Below are 14,212 nucleotides of genomic sequence, written 5' to 3'. Positions count from 1 at the left end.
CCCCAATGCTAAAAACATGAGTAATATTACTGTCCATTTTGTACTGAAAAATAGCAGCGCATTTCTAGATCTAGCTCTCTTTCAGATAAGACATTGATACCGAGTATCGATATCCAGTACACTTGGGGCCAAAAACCGGAGAATGTCCTAATATTTCAGAGCGACCACACATCTCTGTGAATGGCAGAACATTTCCCCCATAGCCTGTGCAGTCATAACTCCAGCTATCAGTCGGCATGTTACATGTTACAATCAGCTGTGATTGTTCGTGAGTTTGCAGAACTAGAGCTAGACTTAGCACCAGTGCTCTTTTCGCTATCATCATTTGAATCATGAATTCCCATCAACTGTTGTACATAGTAGGCCTACATCAAAATCATCTTATATATCTAACTGATTATCTTCAACACCACTGAGAGGAATGTGACAAAATACAGATTTCCCCGTGAACCATCAGGCAACACATCGTCAAATAAATCACTCATCTCACTTTTTCAAAGTCGCCACCCTCTCTCAATTAAGCATGGGCGAAGTCGAGTCGAGGTTCGGAATTCGACGAATTCGTGGGGTTGGAGTTGGAGCTCGAACATTGGGTAGGAGGCAGAGTCCGAACACAAATTCCCGAACTCGGGCAGCCAAGGGGAAAATGGAACACAAGGAGCGAAAACTTATTTAATTTGTTTAAAACTATAAATAATTTTATGCAAAACTGCACCCAAGAAACCTCTAAAACATTGCCTGCCTCAATCCCGACCTCTGTGACCTCTTCCCCGCTCCTCCCCCCTCCCCGTCCCCTTTATCTTCATTGGTCCGTGGCATCGGGATTCTCTACAGCGTGTTCGACTCGACAGCTGGAGGGAGAACGACTAGACATGAATCTAACCGAATTGACCTTGCCTTTCCTCAAATTTGATTTGCTGCTATCTTGACCTGAATTCGAATTTGGAGTCGAATTCGACGAACTCGCACCCAAAAATGTTCGGAGTCAAAAGTTCGGAAGTTCTCGGAGTCGGCCCACCCTTACTCTCAATTTAGTCATCAAAACTTCCTACTGTGCAAGCAAACTCTAACACAGTTGTTTCCCCTGACACAGACAGCAGAAAATGGTGATAACTGGAGTCAATTCAGGGTAACAATTTTCAGCGGTACAGGACTCTAGGGCGGCAGCGGACAGCAGTGGAATAGGACGCTTAAGGTTAAGTCTTCCTGACAGATGATGCAATTAACCAAAAAAAAGAGTCAAATAGTAGAATAAGTAAAAATTGAAATTGTGAAAAACAACTTACAAGGAATAATTCTTTATTAAAAATCAAACAAAACCCACTGCATTACCACATAAACTAAACACCACACACAAGAAAGAATTCACCAGACACTGAAAAATAGCAGCTGACAACAAATGAGTTTATTAACATTTACTCCTCGCCACACATACCCTTCCTAAATGCCATACATCGTCATTGAGTCATTATACCGGTACAAGCACATAAAATCATGCATTATTTCCCAGCATTTATACTCTGCCGAGCCATCTCCAAAACCCCTTCATAGGTCTTGTTCCCACCGATAAAGCCGCTGGTGTGAACAAAAATACAGCCCTTGATCCCGCTCTTCTCTGAGAGTTCATCGTCACGGACTCCTCGCCACTCTTCCTTCAGCGACAATCTGAAAAATAAACAACATTATTTTATTAACTCATTCGCTACGCCGAGCCGTGGGGGGGGCGGTGCGGCTAAAGTGCCGTCAGTACGCTAAGCTGCCCCCGGCGGCTCGAGAACCAATCATCAATTTTAGGTAAGATTCTATTCCAATCCACATATCCATGTTAAAATAAGGTCATAATATAATGTCGACTTCCGGGTCAAGCATTTCCACTGAAAATCGGAAGTTTAGATTCAGCTTTGAAACGCGATTTCGTACTTTATTCGACTTTGTTTTATCCCGATGCCAAAATTATAGCCCGGACACCAGTCTTAGTAATTTTACACAACAAAATCTATCATTATTTTGCCCACTAAAGAAGTGTAGGACTCATTTTTATAATATTGATACGATTGGACTCATATTGCCAATACACTGTTATTTAGAAATCAATATTTTTGAGTGCAGATCTAGGTCTAGAATCTAGATCTAGATTGTAGATCTAAATTGTCAGAATATTTTTTTATCCCCAAAATCACTACTTTTTGATGAAATTACACAAAAAGTGACACTCAAGACATGTATACATTTATTCCAAATGCAATTCTGAATAATTCCATTTTAGAATACGAATGGGTTTTTATCTGTTTGTGATCGTTTTTCAAGATTATAAAAAAAATTTTTTTTTTCAATATTGGATGTTATGATCCAGTTCTATTGATTTATGGTTATTTTGATGTATCATTTGACTAGGTGCAAGTATATTTATTGAGTTTCACCAAAGATTATTAAGTTTTCATTTTCAAATTTTATCCGCATCCAATCAAAATTGTGTTGCATAATCGCCTCTTACAGGAACCAAAGTTGAAAACTACATAAATAAACATTACAGATGTGATGTATTCTACAATCCATACTGAAAATATTGGTATATAATATGTTGATATTTATTTGAATTAGTGGCCCCAAAGACCTTTTATTAACTGCCCACTGGTCATCATCTCGTTCGCCCTCCCAAAAAAAATTAGTCCACAAGCCGAAAATAATATGTAGCAAATGAGTTAAATAAACAGGTCATGATTCAACACAAACAAGTTCTTCCCTTTCTTCCAATGACCTTTTGACACTTTAATTTAGCTTCTATACATACAGGAATAAATCAGTTTCTACAGCTGCTCGTGTCTTTCCTTTCTCTTCCTGTTGGATTGACAATTTGTCTTTTTTAATTTAAAACAATAATAAATGAACATTTTCAATGCCCCCATCTATACAGTTTAGATAATTGGGAGGTGGGTTTTGACCCGGCCTGTCAGGGCCAATCCGGGATAAGAAGGGTACAACATCTGAGCAGAAACATGGGAACATTTGATAAAAATACTTTCAACACAGGGATCGAACTCGAGTCTCCTGCATGGACGGCAAAGAGCCTAACTGTACAACAGACGTAATGACAAGCTGCCCATGAGCGCAAAACATTTATGATAGTAACAAAAGTGACAAGAAGACACTGTAAACACTGCACTCATTACTCATCATCAGTATCCATGCAGAGGAAGTTAGGCCTATCTATTCGATTGGTTTAAGTTATTTTCTGACTTTCAGAATGTCTTTCTCAAATTTGTACACCCTATTTTCGGAGCTCCAGAATCTAGACCATTAGCGACATGGGTGAAGATGGTCATGACTTTTTGTCAGCGACAGCGTGTCAGCAGAGTAGAAATCAATTGTGTTAACCGTAAAGATCCAAACGCCGGCCCTTGTGCACAAAAAAACCCCACATGCCTCAGTATGTCATGGTGTAAATCTTGCAGTTGACCCAGGGGTGGCTCAGGTGCCCAGGCCCTGTAAGGCTCAATGGGTTATGCAGTGATAAAGGATGGGGGCAGTGTAAAGTTCAAAACAACTAAAAGCGAGCCATACCGTTGAATTTGTTGTGTTTTGTTTTAGTAAGAGTTTTAAGACATTTGCAACACAATTAGGTCTCAAACAAGAGCTGAAGAATTGTAGTGTTACAAGAGAGTAATAAACACACGAAAAAGTAGGAGAGATAAGGATGATAAATGTTTAATAGGAAAGTAGGAGCAAACCACACTAGAGCACCCATCAACCACCTACTTGAATTTGTCCAACACAGCTAGCTATCCATTGTTGAAGAGAACAGTGGTTAAATCTTAGACAGATGGACCATCTTGGATAGAGCCATTATAATATTGAAAAAAAAAATTTGCAAAAGGGGGAAGTGGGAAGTTTTTGTTTGCACAGGTGGTTGTCTTGGACAGGTGTCCGTTAGGGCAGGTGCGACTGTATTTGTCAGTAGATACCCACTACCAGAGCTCACCTATTTTCAAATGATCCCATACTGACAGAAACGCACTGCACACGCCAGTTGCCATGGGTGTCTGTGAAGAGCGCGTAGAGGATAGGTGGCGTCACCTTCAGCTCCGCCTCCAAAGTGAAGAGGTGATCCTTCCAGGGGCAGCCTCCCTCCTCCAGACAGATGATCTGACCGCTCGGGTCCACCTGGGTAGGTAGAAAACAGTTACCATCACGTGAACGTTGTCCTCAAGTCTTTTATAATAACTAATAGGCACGGGAACAGCCACATATCAACAAGAAGAGCTTAGTTAGTTTTAGTTTTAGTAGAGGTTTTACGGCGCTCGCAACTGCATAAGATCATATGAGCGCCAGAAGATTAGAGGTGTTACAAGAGAGTAACAAACACAAAAAAGAAGGAGGGGAGATAAGGACGATAGATGTTTGATAGAAAAGAAGAAGCAAATCACACCAGAGCACCTGCCAACCACCCACAAAGAAGAGCTAGACCTGCATGTGAGCCTCAACCAGATTGTCTGAAAATTTTGCGCGCACCCCCCCCCCCCCCCACCCAAAAGCCTTTGTGGGTGACATAAGGAAGGACATCCGAGTAACAAGCGACCACCCCAACAAACATAATAAAGAAGACACCTAACCCTAACCCTACCTCCAAAAAGAACCTGCAAAGGGCCTCATGTAAAAAGGCCAAAACAAGTCCTAAATGAAAAAAAAAATTAAAATTAAAAAACCACACTCCAAAACAAACAAGGAGCATATAGATTCTAGAATCTAGATTTAGATCTATATCTAATGGCTTACATCTACATTGCTATAGGGTTTGATACAATAACACAATAGAATTGGAATATGAATCCTCCATATAGATCTAGATCTAGATCTAGTAATCTAAATAATCTAGATCTAGATCTTGTAGAACAAGTGAATAGGAATAGGCCTTGAACTAGAAATCTGCATCCGATTCCGAACAGAGGGACTCAGCTGAGTCTAGATTCTAGATCTAGAAATCTAGATCTAGATCTAGAATCTAGATCTAAATAAATAATTCACGCACCTGATGAATGAAATGCTTATTTTTACCAATATTAATATTACAGCACAACCTATGATAGGGTTTGACACAATAGAATTGGAATATGAATCCTCCATTGAGGTCTATAATGATCTATATAAATCTAGATCTAGATCTAGATTCTATTAGAACAAGAGAGTCGAACTTGAATGAATTCACACGATCTGAACAATTGAATTAGTCAACAAACGAAATTCAAAATGGCCGCTCGAGCACGAAACTGAAACTAGATAATTTAGGTTGTCGTCCTTTTTCGTATTTGCATTTCTACTTAGGTTCCGACAATTATGTCGGAAACGCCGACGTCGGCGGAGCGTGCGTCGGCTGTTGGCACGAAAACGAAAGTGCCGACGAAGCCGACAGGAGAAAAAGGGGTCGCTGGCATTCGGCCAGGCCTCGCACTACGCACATTGACTGATACAGGCGGGCCTAGCGATAGCACTGGTCGGTTCACGGGTCGGGTCGCGATTGTCGGGTTTCAGACGATTGTCGCAAACATGCAGGTCTAAAGAGCTTAAGGCAAAGACAAGAGTGAAGAAAGAGGAAGATACAGTGAGCAGTAGACTAGAATGAAAATGTTCACCAACCACACGTACTTCATAACATCACTGACAGAACGAAAGCACCAACAACGATACACAGACAAATAAAAACCCAAACAACAAATGAGTTGGGCTTTTTTTCTTTATATCAGAAGATCGTCAAGCCACTGACATTGAAATTTATAATGTGCACTACTTTTCAGAACACCAGGTATATTTTGGTCATCACTCCAATTCAAGTCACCGGCTTCTCCATGAAAGACCTAGTTCATACATAACCTGCCATGCTACAGTGGACCTGTCCAAACGCTCCATCAAGACATTTGTCTTTGTAGCCAGAATGTTAATTCTGAAAGTCTGGAAAACATTTCAAGAACTTTTTCTTCCCTGTAAAGCAACTAGGCATTCTGGATAACCAGCTCTATCTGAAGAATGCAAAGCTTTGATAAGACAAAAACATTAGTGGGGACCAACCCTGACAAAAATACCACACAGTAAACAGAACAAGGAAACCAAAATAGACCAAACAATGGCCGGTCTCTATGATGGTCACACATGACTTACATTATATCTGTTCTTGATCGCCGCAAGAACGAGACTCCTTGCAGGAAGCCACGTCTCCTTGTAATCAGTCACTTTGGACAAAAACTCCGACCCCACCAGGTCCATAGCTTTGAAAAACTGGACCTGATAGAAGGGAAAACAATAATGCAGGGTTAAGACTTTTGAAATACCTTCTAAAGGTCAAATCACACTTGTTCCTACACTTCTCTTTCCTGATCAATCCAAATCTGAAAGAAATCAGATCATAAAATAGCTTCCTAAGAACCAGCAAAGGACCAAAATGACACATTTTTTCGTTTGAAAAAGCCTTAAAATCAATATCAGCAATCTACGACTAGTTGAGCATGAGACAGACAAATTGTAGTACACTTCCACACACTTCAGTGTAAGTCAAACCATTTCTACAGACTGAACCTCTACGCTGCCTCAGCAACAGCAACTCTTCCCATGACTTGTGCTAGAACCCCCCTCCCCCCCCCCCCTCCTGTACTTACAGTACTTTACAATGAATGAACAAACAACTCCTACCTTCAGGGAAGGGTGTCAATTCTACTGAAATGGCACCAGTCTTGTTCTTCACACGCTCCGAATTTAGAGGCCAAGTAGATCAATAGTGCTATGGGTCTGTTATCAAATCAAGCTTTTTGTCTTAAAGGGAACAAAGAAGTCACACTACATGAAAATCCTGACACAATTAGATGCAACCCATCCCTAACTTACGTCTTCATCCATTCCTTTGGAGTTCCATTTAGGATTCAGATGTCCAACTCGACTGCTCAAATTTGACGTGATTCTGTACCTGTAAGAACAAACAAACAAAAAGTAAGAAATGAAGACACAACAACAACATGCCCCATCATATTACTATAGTCCAGAAATTCATTAATATGCAGGGTCTGTTTCTTAATCAGTCTTCAATATGTAGGAACAGCTGTACAACTGAACTCAACAAAAATATATACGTTGTCGGTGGATGCTCTCATGTAGTCAGCTCCTTCTATTTCTTCTTCTCAATGTTGCTATAGTTCCGATTCATAACTATTTGGGGGGTGGGGGGGGGGGGGGGGTGAGGATGAAACATCTCTCATCTTGCCCAGCAACCTAGGATCAGAAATGCCAAAGAAGAAACTGTTGTAGAGTTGTACTAGTTGTAGAGCAAGCTGGTGCACGACAACATACCTTTTTTATCAGGAAATAGATTACAAAAATATAATACTGAAAGAGAAATAGAGAAGACCAGACTACAGCACACACAAACTACCCTCACCCCTGTACAAACTGAAATCTGAGTACCCCACTCTACAGTCAGGAGCCTTGCTAACTGAACAAAAGCACACCCATCAACAGTACTGGAAAACTAGGCGTTCTACAAAACAGGAACAAAAGCACACCCATCAACAGTACTGGAAAACTAGGCGTTCTACAAAACAGGAACAAAAGCACACCCATCAACAGTACTGGAAAACTAGGCGCTCTACAAAACAGGAACAAAAGCACACCCATCAACAGTACTGGAAAACTAGGCGTTCTACAAAACAGGAACAAAAGCGGAGATAAAACAAGTCAAAACTGGCGCTAAATCGGCAAAACAATGTCAATGACATCAAAATGTTAATAACATTTTACAATCACCACCATAGATGCCTCTGTTCGAAGGTTGCTGCCTTTTCACAACAACTTCCTGGGCTTAATAAATCATTTATTTTAATATAGCCTACCATCTCAGTCCCCTGCAGGATAAAAAGTGTGCCAGTCTGCTTTTCCACTTTTCATCCCAACTAATAGCAAGGAATCGATGTGCAAACAACTCAACTGACGAAACTGAGAGTCGAGTGGCATTCCTAAGAATACAACTAGAGGTGACAACTGGCTCAAAGAAAAAAAGCTAAACTTTTCAGACCTCATAGACATGTGAGCTTCGAGGCAATAATTTAGGGATCATATTGTCTAATACACCTAGAATCAAGACTATTTTTATATAAATAGCAGTATAACATATACAAAGAGATTAAAATATAAACCAATGTAAAGCAGGATGAAATCAGACTTTCAGCAATCAGGATTTCCGGATTTATCTAGAAAATTGGCACCTCTGATACAAAATTCTACTTGGGAAAGAAAGAATTAACGTTTTTGTGACAGCAAGTCCAACATCATAAATATCAACTATTAAATCCTCGAGACCACATCAGACCTGGGTTCGGATTCACTCTGATTTATCCCATTGTCGATAGCGTCAATCTCCTCCATGAAGTTCTCGTACATTTTATCGTAAATTGTAACAGTAACAGGATCAGATGTAGGCAGCCCCAGGATTTTGCTTATGACATCCATGCCAAAGTGCAGATAGACGAGTCCAGCGCTGGACAGTTTGGTCACCCACTTCTTCTCTGACCACAAGCTGTTCATTGAATCAGTGAAACTCCTGCAGATTGCAAATAAGAAATGATGGTCAAATGCAATGATTATCATCTACACTTTAAAAGCAATACCAACAATAATAAAAATATAATCATAAAGATCACAAGAATGTAAAGGAGACAAAGATATTTTATATGAGACACTTTTAAGAGGAAATAGCAATGGCAGCTCAGATATCTGACAGGAAATCACTAAGAAATTATTAATACTTTAAAACAAGCAATCAGAAATAAAAACTGACCTGCTTGTTCTAAATTCCATAAACTCATACCCTATGCACTGCACCATATTTATGTGACAGCCCTCATCAGCGCTAGCTACATGTTGCACCACATGATGTGGTGAGCAAAGGAATTTCTTCCTGTACTGACATGCCATAGGCAGGGTAAAACACTTCCAAGAACAACCTTAATCCATATCTCTACTTATGATTAAGTTACAAGTTTTTATCAACTATCTCTTAGAAACACATCTTTTTAGATTGAGAACAATGCTATCAGCAGCAACAACAAAATTATAAAGTATTGGAATTGGACGCACAGACGTTGTTACTGCTAAACATATACATAGACAAAAAAAAAACAAGTGCCAATGGCGTAACGGGTAACGGTTAAGCTCTCAGCAATTGCACATACAAAAAGCGACTTCAATTCCCATGTAGGGGAACTAATTTTTTTAGTCATCTCTCAACTCTCAGCTGGGGCCGTACATTTATCTCAGCCTGAGTTGGTGTTGACAGGCAGGGTCACATCAGCCTGCCTTCTAAAAGGCCTATTGCATGTACCGACCGGACAGGTTTCTGGGTCGTAAGGCCAATCGTAACGTGGGCCAATCGTAATGTGTAATAAGAACTGCGGCTCAAACCGCAGGAGAACACCTGGCGAATAGCTGTAACGAACCCACACCCGCTGCCTATGAATTTGACATCTGGCCATTCGGCCTTGAGGAGAGTGCCGACTATCTTTGAAGTTTGCTGCGCCGCGGATAACAGAACTAATTTCAAAATGATAGAAAATCACGTCGTAGATAAAAAATAATACCAGATTCAGAATCAGCCTATCAAAATTAGGGAAATGGCTCACGAATGACTAGTTTGGTTTTGTATCTAAGAATTTTCCATTCCTGCTCATTTTCTATGTTTTGCGCGCCATGATGCTCACACGCGTGTGAAGTTTCACCCAGACTAGGCCTCCTCGATTTTGTCTGGCCGTACGGCTTGCCTACAGTCAAAAACCTTTCCGGTTGGCCTGTACATGCATGTAATGGGCCCTTAAATGGCCTAAATTGTGTCAAGCGGGGAGAAAAACATTTTTACAATTACAAATACAACAATTTGTATCAATAGAATGACTCCCATCCCATTCCCCAGGGTGTGACCAAATCAGCGTGTCTCTCACCTCTGATGGTGGTCATATCGGTGTTTGCTTGGGTCATAGACTCCGCCCACATCCACCACAATATCGCATGTGTCCAACAATTTTGGGTCTCTGGTCCTGGGAAAGAAAAGCCAAAGGGATAAAAACACAGGGAAAATGGCCTAGACAATAATATATCCATAAAACTTAAATTGTGATAATAATAACAATAACAATACTAATAATAATAATAATAATGATACAAATAATAATAGCAATAACAATAGTAATCCTATAATCATTATATCATAAAACAACAACAATAATAGTAAAAATAAAATAATAAAAACAATATCAATATCAATCAAAATATTCAAAATGTTTTAAAATATAATGACAATTACAATCCAGACTGCTTCAATAATAGATTATTTATGATAAAGCACATTTTTGCTCACAGAGATCATTATTTATTTTACAACTGTTCTAGAAATGCACAAACAAAGCATATTTATGAAATAAATGAATAAAAATGAGAACTCTCTTCCTTTTCTACAGTCATACAAATGAAGATTGAGAAAACCAAAGCAGTAAATCCTTCATACTATTATAATGGAACAGAATTCCAATAACCCCCCAAAATAAATATAGTTGAACCTTCCCTATCTGTCAACTGTCTAAGAAAAACACTTGCACAAAAGATCACATTCAACTTCAAACCTTATGAAATTACCCAACACAATTCACCTGTCGTTAATACAACCATTTTCCTCCTAAACAATGGGTGGCTGTCCTGGACAATGTTGATGGTAATTGTAGTAGTATAACCCAACTTTAAGAACTGTAAGCCTGTGATATTTATATATAAACAAACTAAATCTGATCTTCGTAAATGTGGTTTTATGATAAATTGAAATAATATTTTCTATCATGTATCACTTAATTTCTTGGTTAAACTCTTGTTTAGCAGCATGGGAGATTTGGGAAAATAATATTAAATATTCAAGAGCCTTTGACTTGCAGTGCCCCAACTTTCTCATTCTGAACAAGGTATGATAAACACAGTCCTGAGATTCTCAACACGAGTCCAGTTCATAACAGGTCAGTGATCCAGCTATAATGCAATAGCATTTCAATATAATATCAAATGACAACAATTTTATTAAAAGAGTTTATAACAATTTGTTCTCGAAAAGAAAGTCTCATGATATAAAAAGATAGATTTATAGCAAGAAAGGAACAACAGAGATGGTATACCTTATTACTTCAGCATCTTTGTACTGATCCAACTGTTTGAGAAGAAAGCAAGCAAGTACTTCATCACAGTGAAAGCTGCCATTGTGTGTTCCAATTTTAGGTGTTCCATGAAGCTTTTTCTCTGCAGGTTCTCCAGTCATTGTGGACAGCTTGTTAAGCAACAAAGTTTGCAAATTGAATCTTGATAAATTTATAAACCGGCAGGACCTGAAAGTGAATGGCAAATTAAGTGAAACTGACGTAAAACAAAGTCAGCCCTGATTTTCAAGAACACAAGTGTTTGTTACACAAAATGCGTGACTGTCATATCATGCACATATAAAAGGAAAGAACCAGTGGTGCCCCAAATCTAAAGCCCTTGCTTCAATTAGCCTAGATCTATGTGAGCAGCTGCTTCCCTTGACACTTAGCTTGAATAATAAGATATTAGCCCAGCGCAAGATTCGCTTTTTATTTTTTTGTTCGAACCACATTAGAACTTGGAAGTGCTTTATCAACACTTTCAAAAGTAGAATTTTAAGAGTTTGTTTGTTCCTTCCGTTTACATGTTTCTCCACCTAAAGCTGCTCTTGCAGCATCTCCCTTGTCTTTCTACAAATGTTGACAAAAAGAGCTTCTTGGTGCACTGCCGAGTTCACTCACCAAGAAATCCGTTCTTCTCTCATTCCACTAGAATTTTTTTTTCCCCCCTTGTCAATCATAACCTATCTCCGAGGTGTAAAGGTTGGAACCTCCACCCTTGAATGCTGGGATGCTATATTATATATTCCTCCCTCCCCCCATGACACTAAGAATAGAGGCCAGTTTAGTTCTTCTTCCCTAGCATTTGAATGTCTTAGATGAAGACTAGGGAGAGTAACGTTGAAAACTGAACTACTGTACTGTAACTGTAATAGACTGCCGAAACGCATATTGTGTAAAAACGAGACAATGTGATTTTGAGCTCAACCATATTTTTTGACACTTCACAATAGGGCCAACTATTCAATTTCAAGACATTGTGCTGTGTTACGTTTACAAGCACTTCATAGATCTAGGCTGGAAGCTGTCCTCTAAGTCAACTAAGTGAAAGTTTGCAAAGCAAAGTCTAGAGTATTGACTAGATGAATGTTTAGTATCTAGATTCTAGATCCACTAGTTCTGGCCGACCTGCCCGCAAGTCATTAAAAAGGGATTTACAATACGATTGTTGCAGATTTTCTAGTCTGAATACACACACTAATAAATAGGGCCTATTAGACTAGATCTATATATATGTTAATAGACCTTTATTACAAAGTGCTCTGAGCCCTAGCCAAAGGTATACCGGTGGTGCCTAAAATTGGACGCTTTTTCAGTTGTTCCCACCCCCCTATTTTGATCCTAGATAGGGGAGGAGTTCTGCAGAGGGCCGGCACTTACCGAGACAAGGTCAACTGAGAAAACTCTATAGGCCTATACAAGAGATGGTGCACTTAGAGAATCCAATCGATGACTTAGGCCTACATTTTGGTAAATTTGACAACTAGACGAGATAACTTGTAAGAGCAAAGCACATTTGACAGCTCCAGCCGAGGACAAATTCGAGTCGTGTGGAATCCATTACCTACTTCTGTCAACTATTGAGAATATCGGACTTCCGTATCGGAAGGCAGTGGGGAGGGGGTGCAAAAAAAAATAAATGCCAACAAAAGAGGGGTGGGGAGGGCCGGCCGCCCTCTGCGGAACTCCTTCCCTAGATTGTAGACTATGATGCTAAGCGAGCGAGAGATATCAATGCCGCGGCTATTCGGACTCAAGTCTGAACTCGAGTCTGAATAGCCTTCTGTGGTTATTCGGACTCAAACTCCAATGCACGTGTGCAATCACTAGGTGTACTGCATGTGAAGCAGACAAGCAATTTGACTGTGGCCTTCCTCGGTTTCTTCGATCAGGCCAAGGCACTTACAACAAATGGACGCCGACGGTGGTGACCCAGTGCGTGCTGTGGTCTTTTCTTTACAAAGGATAATATAATAATAATAGTAGGGGCGGGCAGTGGGCAACGGTATGGGAGGGAATATAGATCTATATATCTAAAATGAAGGGTGGGCCGGGCCTGGGGAAGTAAGATGGAGAGAGGAAAAGTAAATGAGAGAAAGAGAGAGAGAGAGAGAGAGAGAGAGAGAGAGAGAGGGAGGGAGGGAGGGAGGGAGGGTGGTCTTATAAGGATTGATTATGAATTATATGTTTTGATCCCTTCGTATTTGTAGTCTCGTGAAACGCAATGTAAAAGTAAAATAATTATGTAATAGCCTACCAGTAGTTTAAAGTCCGAATAGAAACGGGAGACTATTCAGACTTGAGTCTAGACCTCGCCGGAGACCAAAAAAAATACATTACAACCAGTGATTGCACACGCGCACTGGAATTTGAGTTTGAATAGCCTCTTCAGATATCAAACCTATCAAACCCAAATTACCGATTACCTGTCCTGGGCAACAACGTCATTGCACACCGGACAGATCCATAGTGCTCACTTCCCCCCAACACCAAAGCCCGCAAGGTATCCATACTGCCTGCCAGCCTATCAGCCTCCTCATGGCCCTTCACTCCAGAGTGCCCAGGACAGAATATCCATGTGATGGCTGTAAGTGATGAGTGTTATATTGGGTTCATACATTCACTCCGAAGCAGCCCTTTCTCAAACCTTCGCAGGATGTTCTGGGAGTCTGTGACAATAATGAGATGGGAAGTTCTTGGTCTTGTATTTTGAAGCCAGCCAAGCGCTCTTGTTACAGCCCCAATCTCCATTTTCATGCTTGAAGTTAAATTCTTTCTAAGACCCCTGACATGCTATCATGAACCACATGCGAATACAGGCAGGGCGTAAACTGGGCAACGATTGGCTAAACCTGTGGGTACTCTGGGAATTCCCTGTTTTGGTTTCGCGCCTTTTAAAAGCGGCCTTTGACCATGAAAGAAGAAGAAGAAGAAGAAGAAGAAGAAGAAGAAGAAAAAGAAGAAGAAGAAGAAGAAGAAAGAATTGAGAGGAGGAGGAGGATCTGAGG

General features: G+C 40.1%; 1 protein-coding gene across 1 annotated transcript in view; it reads right to left on the bottom strand.

Annotated features, from left to right (window-relative positions):
- Nucleotides 1–1,285: 1,285 nt before the first annotated feature.
- Nucleotides 1,286–14,212, bottom strand: part of LOC101848791 (MYG1 exonuclease) — a 14,283-nt gene continuing 1,356 nt past the window's right edge. Inside the window, exons 2-8 of the mRNA XM_005111654.3 lie at nucleotides 11,184–11,390; nucleotides 9,969–10,064; nucleotides 8,345–8,575; nucleotides 6,871–6,949; nucleotides 6,151–6,273; nucleotides 3,980–4,161; nucleotides 1,286–1,665 (exon numbers count right to left, since the gene is read on the bottom strand). Coding sequence (XP_005111711.1) covers nucleotides 1,500–1,665; nucleotides 3,980–4,161; nucleotides 6,151–6,273; nucleotides 6,871–6,949; nucleotides 8,345–8,575; nucleotides 9,969–10,064; nucleotides 11,184–11,390 — 1,084 coding nt within the window. The 3' untranslated portion in view covers nucleotides 1,286–1,499. The remainder of the gene's footprint in view (nucleotides 1,666–3,979; nucleotides 4,162–6,150; nucleotides 6,274–6,870; nucleotides 6,950–8,344; nucleotides 8,576–9,968; nucleotides 10,065–11,183; nucleotides 11,391–14,212) is intronic.

Source organism: Aplysia californica, unplaced genomic scaffold, assembly GCF_000002075.1.
Source record: "Aplysia californica isolate F4 #8 unplaced genomic scaffold, AplCal3.0 scaffold01096, whole genome shotgun sequence".
NCBI classification, from domain to species: Eukaryota; Metazoa; Mollusca; class Gastropoda; order Aplysiida; family Aplysiidae; genus Aplysia; species Aplysia californica.
Note: the sequence above shows the minus strand (reverse complement) of the source record. Positions and strands in the feature narration are given on the sequence as shown.